The sequence below is a fragment of the Notolabrus celidotus genome, chromosome 12 (assembly GCF_009762535.1).
Source record: "Notolabrus celidotus isolate fNotCel1 chromosome 12, fNotCel1.pri, whole genome shotgun sequence".
Taxonomy (NCBI): Eukaryota; Metazoa; Chordata; class Actinopteri; order Labriformes; family Labridae; genus Notolabrus; species Notolabrus celidotus.
The window spans coordinates 5,916,013-5,929,262 of record NC_048283.1 but is presented as its reverse complement, the minus strand read 5'-3'; the positions used below and the strand labels follow the sequence as shown (position 1 = coordinate 5,929,262).

Here is a 13,250-nt window from a genome sequence, read left to right as displayed (position 1 = left end):
ACATCAGAAAGTATAGAAGGTAGCGACTTGTTAAAAATGTACTTATAGGTCTCATTTCAGAGAATAAGCTGAAGACCAGCAGCTCGTCTCCTGCAGGCACAGGTAATTTTACAAACCCATGCGACAGAGATATCAGTGATGACTCTCTGTGTATCGTTTCCTGTCTGAACTTTACTTGGTTGAACTTTTTCGCCCATAACACTCCTTGGCAATGCAACTGGTTATTTCTAAGCATTCAATTAGTCTAACATTGGCATTCATTTAGTTTGCGGTATATTTCAGATTTCTCTCCTTCCCAAAAAATAACGAGCATCTCTTGGTAGAAGAAATATCTGATTTCGTTTTTTGTTTCTTTCTCGAATTGCGAAATCAGATAATATTGAGAGAAGTCTTCAAACTAGAGATGTTCTGCTCATAAACACTGCACCATCACAGCTAACATTTCCTTTCTGCATGACCTGTTAGATGTACTTGTGAAATTTTGGCATTATCTTGAGAGCTCTGAGAAGAGCTCTGAGAAGAGCTCGTTACACTGCGTACATTTATCATAATGGACCCACTGCCGGGTCTGACAGAGCTGAAGTGGATAATGGTGCTGAAAACATAATTTGAGGAGAGTTTGAAAAAGAGTCAGGAGCTTCTAAGAAACATCAGAGTCCTCGCAGACGTACGCCGAGCCGTGCTGAGGTGAATATCAGTTCATCTTTTAATAAAACACACATTCACGGATGTTTTTCTGACTCCGGTGCCCCTTCACTGTTTTATCTGGAAGACTCAAACGTGACACCGTCCTACTAATGCACCTTGTCCCTTTTTATAAATAATCTCCTGCTGCTGAAAACATATTAAGACCAACTCTAAGTGAGGTCTGCAGGAGGACATGTTCTGTCTGGTTATTGCTCCTGTAAAAAGGGCTTCCAGTACATTAGATCTAAAGCAGTTCCTGTATTGATTTCCCTGAAGGACACAATAGATTTGAAGCTGGTCCTAATTGGAGTTTCATAGCAGAGACCCTTAATGAGTTATTCATTTGGAGCTCCTCACCGCCATCCATATGTTTCCTATTCAGGTCATTTTGCTCAGGAGGAAACTGTCATGCTCTGCATCTTTAATGTATTTAGGACACGTGTCTGAAATCTGTGCTGTTCCTCATTCACGATAGAGCTAAAAAGAAACGTCTGTATCGTCTCTTAAGCGCTGATGACATTTTTATGCAGAATATTCTGCAGCCGTCTCCATGCTGAACACCCTGCACGTAAGCGCATTTCCCCTGCTTGTCATTTTATCCATTTTGTTGTTTTCCTCCAGGCTGTGTTCTCATTTAGTAGAAACACTTTCCACACAACTTGCATCCTAGTTTGTCAGTTTGACATTTATTTTTGGTTCTTGTTTTCGTCTCTAATTTCACTCTGATTTGTTTTGAAGTCAGAATTTTATGACCTGTGAGTTTTTGTTTGTCTCACTTGCATTGTCTGTTCTGTCACTATTCATATGAATGTACTTCAGTGCTTTCCTTTGATCACTTTATGTCTTCTCACAGTGTGGCCAGAGGATCTAAATGACACTGTACTCACAGTGTATCATGATGCTATAAACTAAATAAACACAATAATCAAATAAGTATATTTCATTTATTTTACATGGTTAGTCTCTCAGGCCTCAACCACATGCAATTAGATATTTTTGAAAGCATAGTTTTGTCTCTGCCTGTTGGCCTTACGTCCCCACGTACACAGTTTTAGGTCACTGAAAACAGAGGTTTTGGAAAAAGTCCAAAGTCCAGACTTGTCAAAACAACTGCTTTGTCTGTATTTGTGGAGACAGCTGAAATAAAGGCTCTGACGTCATCACCTCAACTATGCATGGCAGTTGTTGTTTATACACATGCACCATAAATCCAAGATGACGGGCAAGACGATATTCTCCTGGTACTCCTGCCCTCTTCCCAACCACACGATGGTCTCAGCAGATGTCTGTCTAACATGAGTCTGGTCCTGCTCGAGGTTTCTGCCTGTTAAAGGAAGTTTGTCCTTGCCACTGTAACTTGCTAAATGCTGCAAAGTGCTCTGCTCATGGTGGATTAAGATGAGATCAGACTGAGTCCTGTCTGTGAGATGGGACTGGATCTTATCCTGTCTTGGTGTTGGGTCTTTGTTAATAATAGAACATAGAGTACAGTTTAGACCTGCTCTGTTTGTAAAGGGGTCTTGAGATAACATTTGTTGTGATCTGGTGCTATATGAATAAAGATTGATTGACTTGTTGACTTTATATTACAGTCTAACACAAAGCAGTTACTCGATCTCATCTGTCCAAACAAATAAATCTCCTTTCTTTTTCTTATTTCTCCATTCTCCACTATTTACATTTGCTGCTCCCTCAAGAAGTCCTAAGCATGCAATATGTTGATCATACAGTCCTGCCTCTGACAAGCCATATAGCCAATCATGGTTTAGGATTTGGGTGGCACCAGGGCTGGGCTGGGCTGGTTAATCAGATTTCAAGAGGGGCCCACGCCACCCTGGTCCTCCATCTGGACATGCCACTGTTGAGTACCAAACTCAATACTCAAAGTGTACCAACCAAATTAACTTTGTGTACCAAGAAATGATTCACATTAAATCCAGGATTTCAAATGTTGGTACCTGACTGAACAGAATTCTCTAAGCAGAGTTGAATGAGAGCCATTTCTCCATCTTTCACAGATTAGTGTTGTGTACTGATAACTGATTCCAGGTACAGAGATTAGAATGGTTTCAAATGTTAACTGTACACAAGCCTGCTGTCCAACAATGTGATCCTAGGATGTGGATGACCAATTATGAGGTGAGACTGAATCAGAGGTTTTGTAGTCTTTCAGAAATCTAGATCTATATCTAGAAATAAAAGGAAGAAGGGTTTTGTCCAGAGCCCAGTGTTGGTATGCAACAACCAGTTTCTTATTGTTCAGTATAATAACAACTTCCACTATTGAAATCTGCGTTCAAGTTCTATTCACTGTATTAAACAGTGCGCCTCTGCTACCTGTCGATCTGAAACCACTTCAGTACTTTCACATGCAAATCCTCTGATCAGTCGTAACTCGTTTATAAAAGGAACAATTAAATGCATTTTTCCCCCGTCAGTGACAAAGTGACACAGTCTCTGAGATGATTCACTCTCACTTGAGGACAATATCAATGATTGCTTCTCCTCTGTGTAACGGTTTATTTTTTCTCCCTCTCTGAGCGTGATACATCCAACCACCTGCCAGACCTTTTGATTAATAACAATGTAAAGCAATCGAAGATGACGCATACAGAGAAGAAAATAAAAACCACCTGAAAAGGCAAAGACTGTGATGAATATAAAGAAGAAGAAAAAACACCCGCAATCAATACCCTGCCTCAGTCTTCACTATAATTATCCGGGGAGGAGAACAATAACGAGCTGCGGGGATACTTTGCATATCAATTTTAAAACAGTTATCACAATGAATGAAGCTGATGTGAGGCCTTTGTGAATGAGTGTGTTGTCAATCTGATTCGGCAGATCACTCGGGTGAAACGTTTTTTGATAAAGTCCCAGTGGAGGAGCTGATTGGATCTCCTGAAGCGCTGGTTGGAGGTTCGGCGTTGTTCACTGTTACTGTTTCTAAGACGGCATCGAAATCCATTAAGCTGTAACAGTATTACCATTCATCTCAGAGGAATGGAGCCTATACTGCTGCTGCTGCCAGACCACTGTAAGAGCCTTTTTTTATTGGCACATGTGTCCATCAGCTCTGGGCTGGACAATCACAGAGCCACATTTGGGGGACAAAAGTCTCCTTTCACACTTGGACAACCACAGCCTGCAAAAAGTCTGAATTCAATTACAGAGATAGCATCGGCAAACACATTCAGACACACAAACCTAACTTATCCAGATATGCACTTAGCACACCCAAACACACACACACACACACACACATTCAGCCATATGTATACACGCTGACACACACGATCAAACAAGCGCATACATCTAGATGAAAGGCAATGAAAAGACCACAAACCCTTCAATTTTCGACAGAAATCAATTTCTAACTTGGAACTTGTGGCGAGGACAGAAGCTAATCGGCGGGCAGATAAGGGCTTGTTTGCTGCTGATAAGACAAGCGACTGCGACACATGTCCCATAAATTGAGATCTGCCAGATTTGCCTTCAGGGTTGTTGGGGAGAAAGGTTGGCTGGAGAGGGAGGAGGGGGGGATGGAAGGGCGCAATGTCTGAATGATGACTGATTTTAGTGGCAGACAAACCGGAATCACAAAGAGGATTTGTGCTCAAAATACAGCTGGAAAATGCAGATTAAATATCTTGTTAAATACCATGATAATACTGGAAAGTACTCCAGAAAATGAAAGGAATACAAATGGAAAAATAGCATCGTGCATGGTTTTATTTGATCAGTGGAAGAGAGGAGACATCCAGTAATCACAAACCAAACAATAAACCTTGAACCTCATTTATTCAACTGTAATTCTAGGCCAGGTGTGCTACTTTAGAAAACATTCCTCATATTTATTCAGTGGTTTGTACTATACATCCAGCACTAATGATGAAAACAACTTTAAGTAAGTTGTTGGACTACTTCCATTTCAAAGAAGAGCCTTCAACAGCAAATCTGAGCCTCTACTGGAGGACTAAACACAATTCTTCGATGATATAACTCTACTCAGTGTTTTAGTGATGAATGTCGAGAGCGCCTCGTTCCAGAACCTCTCAGTGTTGCTCATTTGTGTTTAGATGTGTTTTTTATTCTTATTAAACCACTCTGCATGAAGCGTGATGTTTCTCCCCTCATTCATTATGGTTTATCTTTAATTAGAAAAATCACAAGATGGCTAATGTTTGCACTATCATATCTAATGTCGTTACACAGAACAACTTGCAGATTAAATGTTTCTCACTGTCATTCATTGCACGAGACAAGTGTTTACATTCACAGTGCAATGAAGTATCCATATCTAATGTTCCACTATATGGACTGAAAAGAGTTTAATTTGAAAATGAGCCCTGAGAGTGTTTGTTGCTCAAAAGCAAATCTTAAACGGACTTCACGTCTATACTTGTCTTGTTTTCTGTGCACTCAAAGCACTTTTGGCCCAACATGACACGTCACACACATTCACACATATAAATGAATGCGCTAATATTTTGGTGAAAGGTTCAGGAGTGAACAACCGCTGATATTTCATGGGGATCTAAGAGGTATTGAGAGTTACTGAGAGTTTTAGAGCACTTTGTTTTACAGCAGCTGAAGTTGGATCTATGGCACCTAGTAGGCCTTTTCATGATTCATGCTGCTTGCAATTCAGATGTAGTTCGCAGTGCTGATAAAGCCAGCTATAGTGAACATATGACAGAGTTTTATGAACAAATCAGAACAGATTCCAACAGGCTGCAAATGTATGGTTTTAGAGAGGTGTAGATGTTGAGAATGGAGATGTTTAACATTTTGTGTTTGTTTAGTCCATAAAGCAGTCAATGGTTCAGCTCCCCAGTACATCTCTGACTTGCTCACAGTGTATAACCCGACCAGGATCCTTAGGTCAGCAGGTGGAAGTCTTTTAAATATACCCAAGGGCCAAATCTAGGTCCGGTGAAGGGGCCTTCAGTTACTGTGGTCCATCTTTTTGGAACAAACTGCCGACTGACCTCAGGTCCATAACAACTGTCTCCACTTTAAAAAAAAGACTGAAAACATATTTATTTCCTCAAGCGTATGAATGATATAATGACTGTTGTGTCTGGATGCATGTGCAGCAACACTTCCTGTTTGTTTGATCGCTGTGTCTGATGTATGTTGGGTGCATCTATTGTTTTTCTGTTTTTATTTTTTCTATTTGGAAAAATGTCTTTATTATTTTAATTCTCCATGTAAAGCACATTGAACTTATGTGTAATGAAATGTGCTTTATAAATAAAATTGCTATTGCTTTTGCTATTGTTTGTTCAGTGTATCTTCACCCTTAGTACTTTTTATTATTAGGGGTGCTGAAACCATCTCATCCACATCGTCTGTTATGAAGCAGATTTCCCTGAGACTGCAGGTGGTAAAGTCAGATGGTAAAGATGTGCATCTCACTAATCCAAAACTGGACACATTTCATGAACCTAGGTGAAAATAACTTCTATGACAATCTCTTCTTGAAGACTTCAAAGAGACGCTTTGGAGCTATTTTGGAGAATTCCAGTGCAAGACCAAGAAATGTAAAATATTTCACCAGGCCTGATGTATATGTCCAGTTTCATAAGTCTTGGGGCATTGTAATGATCACCTTCTGTACTGTCTCTTTAAGTGACATTTGCTGTATGTTAGTTACCTTGATAACCTAAGGTCAAGACTGGGGTCAGAGCAGAGTCATCTTCCTGGCCCGCATGCTGCTGGACCGAACGCAGGGAGAGTGTTTTATGCTTAATTTCTTTTCTTTCTGAAACGTCATATCTGAGTTATGCTTAAGCTTCACCTGCATAAAATAAACGTGCAGTGACGGTAAAGCGTTGTTTCAAGTTTTATTTGCATCTTTACCGACCCGTGGAGACCCCCCTGATCTCTACAGCATGTCAAAGCAATTTCTGTTTGCACAGAAAGAGAGAGTAACAGTTCCTTTATTTACCATAGGGTCCTCTCACTGTGTCGGTGCTAAGGCCCCAAATAGCTTGGGATTGCAAACCAAATTTCACTTGAAGTTGACGAATCAAAAATCCAGCCTGTGCTATATATAAACGTACATTTGAACTAGTGGCATGGGTGTATTGGAATATAATGCAGCCTTTAAAAAAAAAAAAGAGTTCAAACCTGAGCACTTACATCAATGACGGTCCACTGCTCTACCACGATGGCGTCGTATGTCGTGGAGGCCACATTCGGCTCGCTCTCGCTCCCCTCCTGGAAGATGAAGACACTTTCCACTGATTTAGGCAGCACATCTGCAGAGAGGAGGGGAAAAAATCCAGTCATGAAAAAGAGTATTTACTGGATGGAGCGTGTCCGTCTTGTCTCTGCTGCTGCTTTAGGGCCCTGCAGGCCAGAGGAAATGGAATGATATCACTCAGCCACAGTCACACACAAGCCTTTATTACATAGCCAGTGGTGTGGGCCATTTGTATGAGCAATGTGCACTTATACATTATGCAGGGAGACAGTGTTAAAGAAGGGAGCAGGTATTCCCCTTCTGGGATGTTAAAAAAAGAAAAGGAGACATTATGCGCTACATCAGGAGGATTTAGGCCTGGTCAGAGCCCTGCTGGTTTTCATCATAGACCGCTAAACAGAGGCTAATTACTGCTGGGAAGAAAGGTGAAAGCAGGAGCTGATGGATTCAGGGAATCAGGACTGCTTTAAAAAGGTTGGGGAGATTTTAGTGATGGCAAAACGTGGCCACTGATTTAATGAAGTCAGTCCGGAAGGCATTATAGCATAAATCCTTTTGCTAAGCCTGCATAATTCACCTTAAAAAGACTTGAATCAAGTGAGCCACAAAAAGACACTGACGTGAATGCTGTGGGCCGGCGGTGAGATTGTGTGCCGCTGACCAAATAGATTTTCTAAGCCTTTCTTCTGTTTGGGGGCTAACAATCTCGGGATTGGCATACGAGACAGAAACACAACTCCGACCCCCATGAGGGAGGGCTTTCCCCCCCAACGTCTCTTGTTATTCATTTGATGCACATGCACATTACATGCAGGCACGCACACACGGACACAATGCACGCCCCATGGTCCGGTCTATCCGGCTGGCCTGAGTGCTTTCTCATTACTCCCACACCATTTACACACTAATACAGTTTGCCTGGGCCCAGGCACCAATACAAGACACTCCACATTTCATTACTGGGCCCTAATAATAGGAGGAATGAGAGGCGGCTGGAGAGCCTGTGGAGAAAGGGAAGCAGTGGAAGAAGAAAGAAAAGGAGGGAGCAAGCGATACAGAGGGAGAGATAGAGTGGAGGGATGACAGGCTCTTTTATTTCCCCCTCCCTGAAAACCCATTTAGGACCCGTGCACGCTCAATTGAAGACATCTCTCAGACATCTACTGGCTCCCTCAAATACAGACATTGCCGTTGTTCACCCCATTCACCCGTTTGGCCTTTTGTCTTCCTCCTTTCCTCAATCTCAACTTCTCCAGTGCAACGCTTCAAACTCTCACTGACCATGTTCACAAGTGGGAAGCTTAAATTATGTTGTAATATTGTTCTGCTGTTCTCAAGGTCCTCCAGTCCTACGAGGATATTGCATAAGCAGTGGAAAAGACGTCAACTAGCAGAAATCTGTAGAGATAGCAGACGAGGTAAAACAACATATTTGTAGCCCTTCAGCTTCTGTTAGCTGATGTTCAGCACATTCTCAGTCTAAAAGAATTAAATCTGACGCTTTGCACAGCTTGTTGATTCATACAGATCTACCAGATATACAGCATCCCTTAGAGACACAGCAGCTTTCAACTAAATGTAATGTAAACCCTTCAGTGTCAATATGAGCCGCTCAGTGGAACTGCTGTAAGTGTCACAATCAATGGGCCAAACAACACAGAACCCTCGCCCAGGACGCAGGGGATGGAGTCCTGTGTGAAACCGTTTGAAAATGTTGTGAAACTTTTTGATTGAATGCTTTCCATAACCTTCAGCTTTCCCCAAACCAAACCACACACAGAATTTCTGCCACTACAAACAGATGTGCTTCTATACAACCTGCAAAAGATACTACACTGTGTCTGCTTAAGCACAAAATAATACCTGGTGTGACCAAAGAGCTCTATAAAGCGCCAGTATTTGAGAATCTGGGTGAGACTGTGATGCCATATTAGCATTTCTCACTCCCTCAGGGTTTCCCTCCGTCAGCTGGGGCATCCTATGTTTAGAACTAAATTGGTTGTCCCCAGCAGGATGCTCCTTGTCCTGTATATTGACGTTACTTATCTGTAATCAGCTGACAACACTTTACTGATCCTAGATCAGATCTGACAGAGATTCATTAAGTGACATCTCTCATCCAATCACAGCCCCCTCACGTGCATCAGATACCTACAGCATCAGGAGCACCAAATCCTGATGAGATAAGTTTTGCTCATGGATGTTGTTTGGTTGGCTTGGTACACAAATGTGAATACATATATTGACAGACTGGCAAATAGAGAAGAGTTTACAGCTACAACCAGCAATGGACTGACTGCTACACTGCAAAAACTCAAAATCTTACAAAGTGAAATTGTCTCATTTTTAGTCAAGGTGTCTTCTCCCACTTGATTTAAGATAAATTTGATTAACAAGTAACATTTGAGAAAGATAGAGGGACTTGTTTTAAGACATCTTAAATATCTTGTTAAGTCAAACAATCTTGAAATGATCTTGTTTTGAGTTGTAATTTAGAAGAAACAAGATTTATTTTACTTATTTGTTGGAGACGGATAATCTTGATTTAAGACAAACCCTTTACTTGGTTTAAGTAAATGCATTTTATTTGAGATTCTATCAGAAAACAGCTCCATTGATAAAAGAAAGAAAGAAAGAAAGAAAGGTTGTTGTTGTTAAGGGTGGGTTACAGTTTTCAGTCTCTGTTTCTTCTAAATCAGATAAAAATAGACATCCTCAAACTACATGCACACAATGAAACACCTACTTTTGAGCATAGCTGGCTTATCCTAAAAAACAACATGACTGAATATTAGTATATCCAGCTCACTATGAGAAGACATTATATCTCAAAATGCTCAAATTAAACTTTGTCATCTTATTTCAAGTACAAGATGGTCTTAAACCGAGAGAAGTGCTGCTGTAATGCAACTCAAATTAAGGTGAATATATCTCAAATGAAGAAGTTTACATGATATGTATTAGTGCAAAAATATTTTTTTTAGTGAAAAAATACTAATTGTTAACATTCCTGGCTTATTATGAGACACCAAGCTTTAAAATACTGGTAAAATATCTCTTAAAATAAGTTTTCCATGCTAATTTTAAGATCACAGTTTTCTAAATATTAAGTCTTATTTTAAGAAATCTTACCAAGCGAATTTTCACTTGCTCTATTGGCAGATTTTGTTGCTTATCTTGAAATAAGTTTTCTTTCTTGTTTTTGGAGGGGCATTTTTTCCAGTGTAAAAGTAGCATTAGCTAACCATAGCTAATGAGCTGAAAATACACTGCTTAGCTTGAGACATAACTTCATGTTGCCACAACTTTTTCACATTTTAACAGCAGCTTCTCACCCTAAGGTTGTAGAATATAGACCATCACGGCCATGTGAATATGGGGATTTTGAAAAAGTGAAAAACAGCCCTTCTTGAAAATGTGAGACACAAAGGTCTACCACCAGGACCCTGCTAGCAAGCCAGGAATCACTCAGGTGAGATCAACAGAGGGTTTCTGTGTTGTTGCTCTGGAGGTAGCAGCCTCTTATGGTGATAATTCAGACAGACGCCAAGCCGAGCAGAGAGAAAGAGGCAGAACGAGTGAAGTGGATGAGAAGGAGTTGGTTGCTGGGGGCGTTGAGTCCGTCAGGGGAATGCACCGGTTGCGTGCAGGAATAAACATTATCTCGGGCCTATTGACAGAGAGCTGAGCTGAGCAGCCAGCGGGCCGCCTGAGAATAACTTGTTTACACTTGCAAAAACCACTGTGCACCCTCAGTAAAATTGCTCTGCAACCCCCCGTGACTCACACACTCAAGGTCGCCGGGCGAGGCATGCTAATACAGTCGCACTAAAAACAGAGAGTGACAGCTCTGGGACTGAGAGACACACAAGCAAACGAAGATAGAGTGAGGAAGCTGGAGTGACGGAAAGTGACACCCCGTGTGTGACATGCAGCAGCTAGAACCAGCACCCGAATGTCAGAGGGGAGGATCAACAACAGGCACCCGGTGTGCAGAGACAAAGCTGACACAGACAGTGGAACTTGGAAGTGTTGAATCCGTAGTAATTTTTGGTGTGTGGGTGTTTGACTGCTGGTGAGCTCTTTGGCTGCACATATCAAATCAGCTTCTTACCAAAATTTATGGACATGTTTGCAAGCCTGCTGTTCGACATCAATTTGTGGCACACCATGTTTTGAACAAGCAAACAGCAGAGAGCGTACACAGGACATCGTGGGTAACTGTGCTTTGACCACTGCTGCAAAGTCTGTCAGGCTTCAGATAGAACTATTATTCAAATTTTGCAGATTTTCAGATTCAGTTAAAGCTCTGAATCATCCCTCAATGAAACATTTACTTTGTTCAATATGAAAGATTTAAAGGTGACATATTACGCTCTTTTCATCAAAATATATTGGTCTAAGAGGTCCCCAAAACATGTCTTTATAGTTTATTGCTCAAAAAAACACTTTGAAATCAGATTTTGGTTTGCCTGTAAACCCCTCTTTTTCAGCCCTGCTCAGAACAGGCTGTTTTCTGTGTCTGTGCCTTTAAATGAGAATGAGCTCTCTGACCACGCCCCCTCAGGAAGTGGATGTGCCCTTGGCTCTCCAGCACGTTGATCTAATGTTTACATGTTGGCTGAATATACACGGCTGCTCACAGACCCGCATTACTTCAACCATCTGAATTTGATCCAGAATCTGATCCTGATGGAGAGGCGCCTGCAGCAGGACCTTTCTGAACCATTTGTCACAGATTTAGTGTTTCTTGTTGTTTTATTTATCAGTATGTCGACGTGTATCTTGGTACATAGCTATAAACATGTAGCTATGTGGCTATGCTAACTAGCGCTAGAACTTTTCCATGATAAATAAAAATCATCCACTAGATCTTCAAATCTGCAGACGTGTGGAGTAAAACCGACCTTTGTGTTTATTAGGACAGCCTACAACAAGCATGCCTCCCTCCTAAGCTCCTTGTTAGCACACATTTGTGCAGGTAATGAAAAACTGAGGAGGAGTTGAGTTGTATTTTATACAGTCTATACAGTCTTTTAAACAGCTTGTTTCAGCACACATTTACAGAAAGATGGAGAAATCAGAACAGGGGCAGAATGGATTCATTTTCGGGGGGTTTGTAGACATGCAAGGGAAACATATTTCAGGTAGAGAACCATTAAAAAGTCGATTTTGCATGATGTCACCTTTAAAACCTTTTGGAAACTATGGGTGACATTTTCAAATTCTTTGTCTTGGGTTTCTTTACTTCTTTATTAATTGATTATCAGGGAAAAAAAACTCCAACACTGTCCTTAAACTTAGAGCAAACTTTATTAGAGACTTTCTAAAAATGCGTTAGTTCTTAGGCGTTCATCAAGTAAAGCTTAAAGTTTCTCTTACTGCATTTATTTTTCAGTATAGAGACAGTGTGCAGGACTGAATAAATATTTAATATTTGCTCCTTTAACTATCTCCAGGAAGCTAAAGGTAGGCTTGAGCATTCACAGACAAGATTCATGGATTACTGAAACAGTAGCTGCATAATATTCTGCTGCTCTTTGAATTGTATCCACTAATGGTTGCAGCCAAAATCTCAGCTCAAATCTAACATTTTGAAAATTATGTTGTTTTAGGAGCTAGGAGAAAAAAAAGAAAAAACAACACAGCTGTGGCCTTTCGCTGTCGTACTATGCTATTAGTCAAATTTGTGATTCGGATGCTGAATTTATTCAAGGAAGAAATACAAATTGAAAGATTTACTGCCACTCTGAAAATGTCCAATTTGTGTCCTGCAAATGTCTTTTCCAGACAAAGGACACAAACGAAGCATCTGACTGTAATCTGCCTGTGTGCTGATGTGGGTTACCAGTAAATAGGCAGGTCCAAACTGAGAGCAAGAAACACAATCACAAATCAGCTCAGGCTGCAGGCTCAGATGTTTCATGTGTGTCTTAAAACCCTCAAGCTTTTCTGACTCTGTGCCTCAGTGGTGGTGAGTTACAAAGACATAATCTGCCTTTCATTTAGCTTATCTCTTTTATGCTATATTGTTTTTTGGCCGAGAGGACTGGCTGGACATGACAATAGAAGAGGTGCTGTGCATAAAAAACATCAAAAATAAGTGTGGTGAAGTAAGCAATGAATGGATGATGACATTTTAATGTTTAACAGACAAATTGCGTGCAATATTTTGCATATTTTTGTTTGTTTTTTGATCTTTTTGGTTTGACTCTGGTTCATTATTGGAAAATGTTGTGTCACAGCTCTCAGGGGTTACAATGGATTCATAAAAAGGCAGATAAGAAGTGAAGCTTTCCTTTCATTTAAAAATAATTGATCTGTTTTTACTCAGTAAATCAACAGAAAGAGC

At 40.7% G+C, this 13,250-nt stretch overlaps 1 protein-coding gene across 1 annotated transcript in view; it reads right to left on the bottom strand.

Moving 5' to 3' along the window:
* LOC117823513 (raftlin-like) overlaps positions 1–13,250 on the bottom strand; it is a 185,360-nt gene that overhangs the window by 30,239 nt on the left and 141,871 nt on the right. The window contains exon 7 of the mRNA XM_034698722.1: positions 6,835–6,953. Coding sequence (XP_034554613.1) covers positions 6,835–6,953 — 119 coding nt within the window. The remainder of the gene's footprint in view (positions 1–6,834; positions 6,954–13,250) is intronic.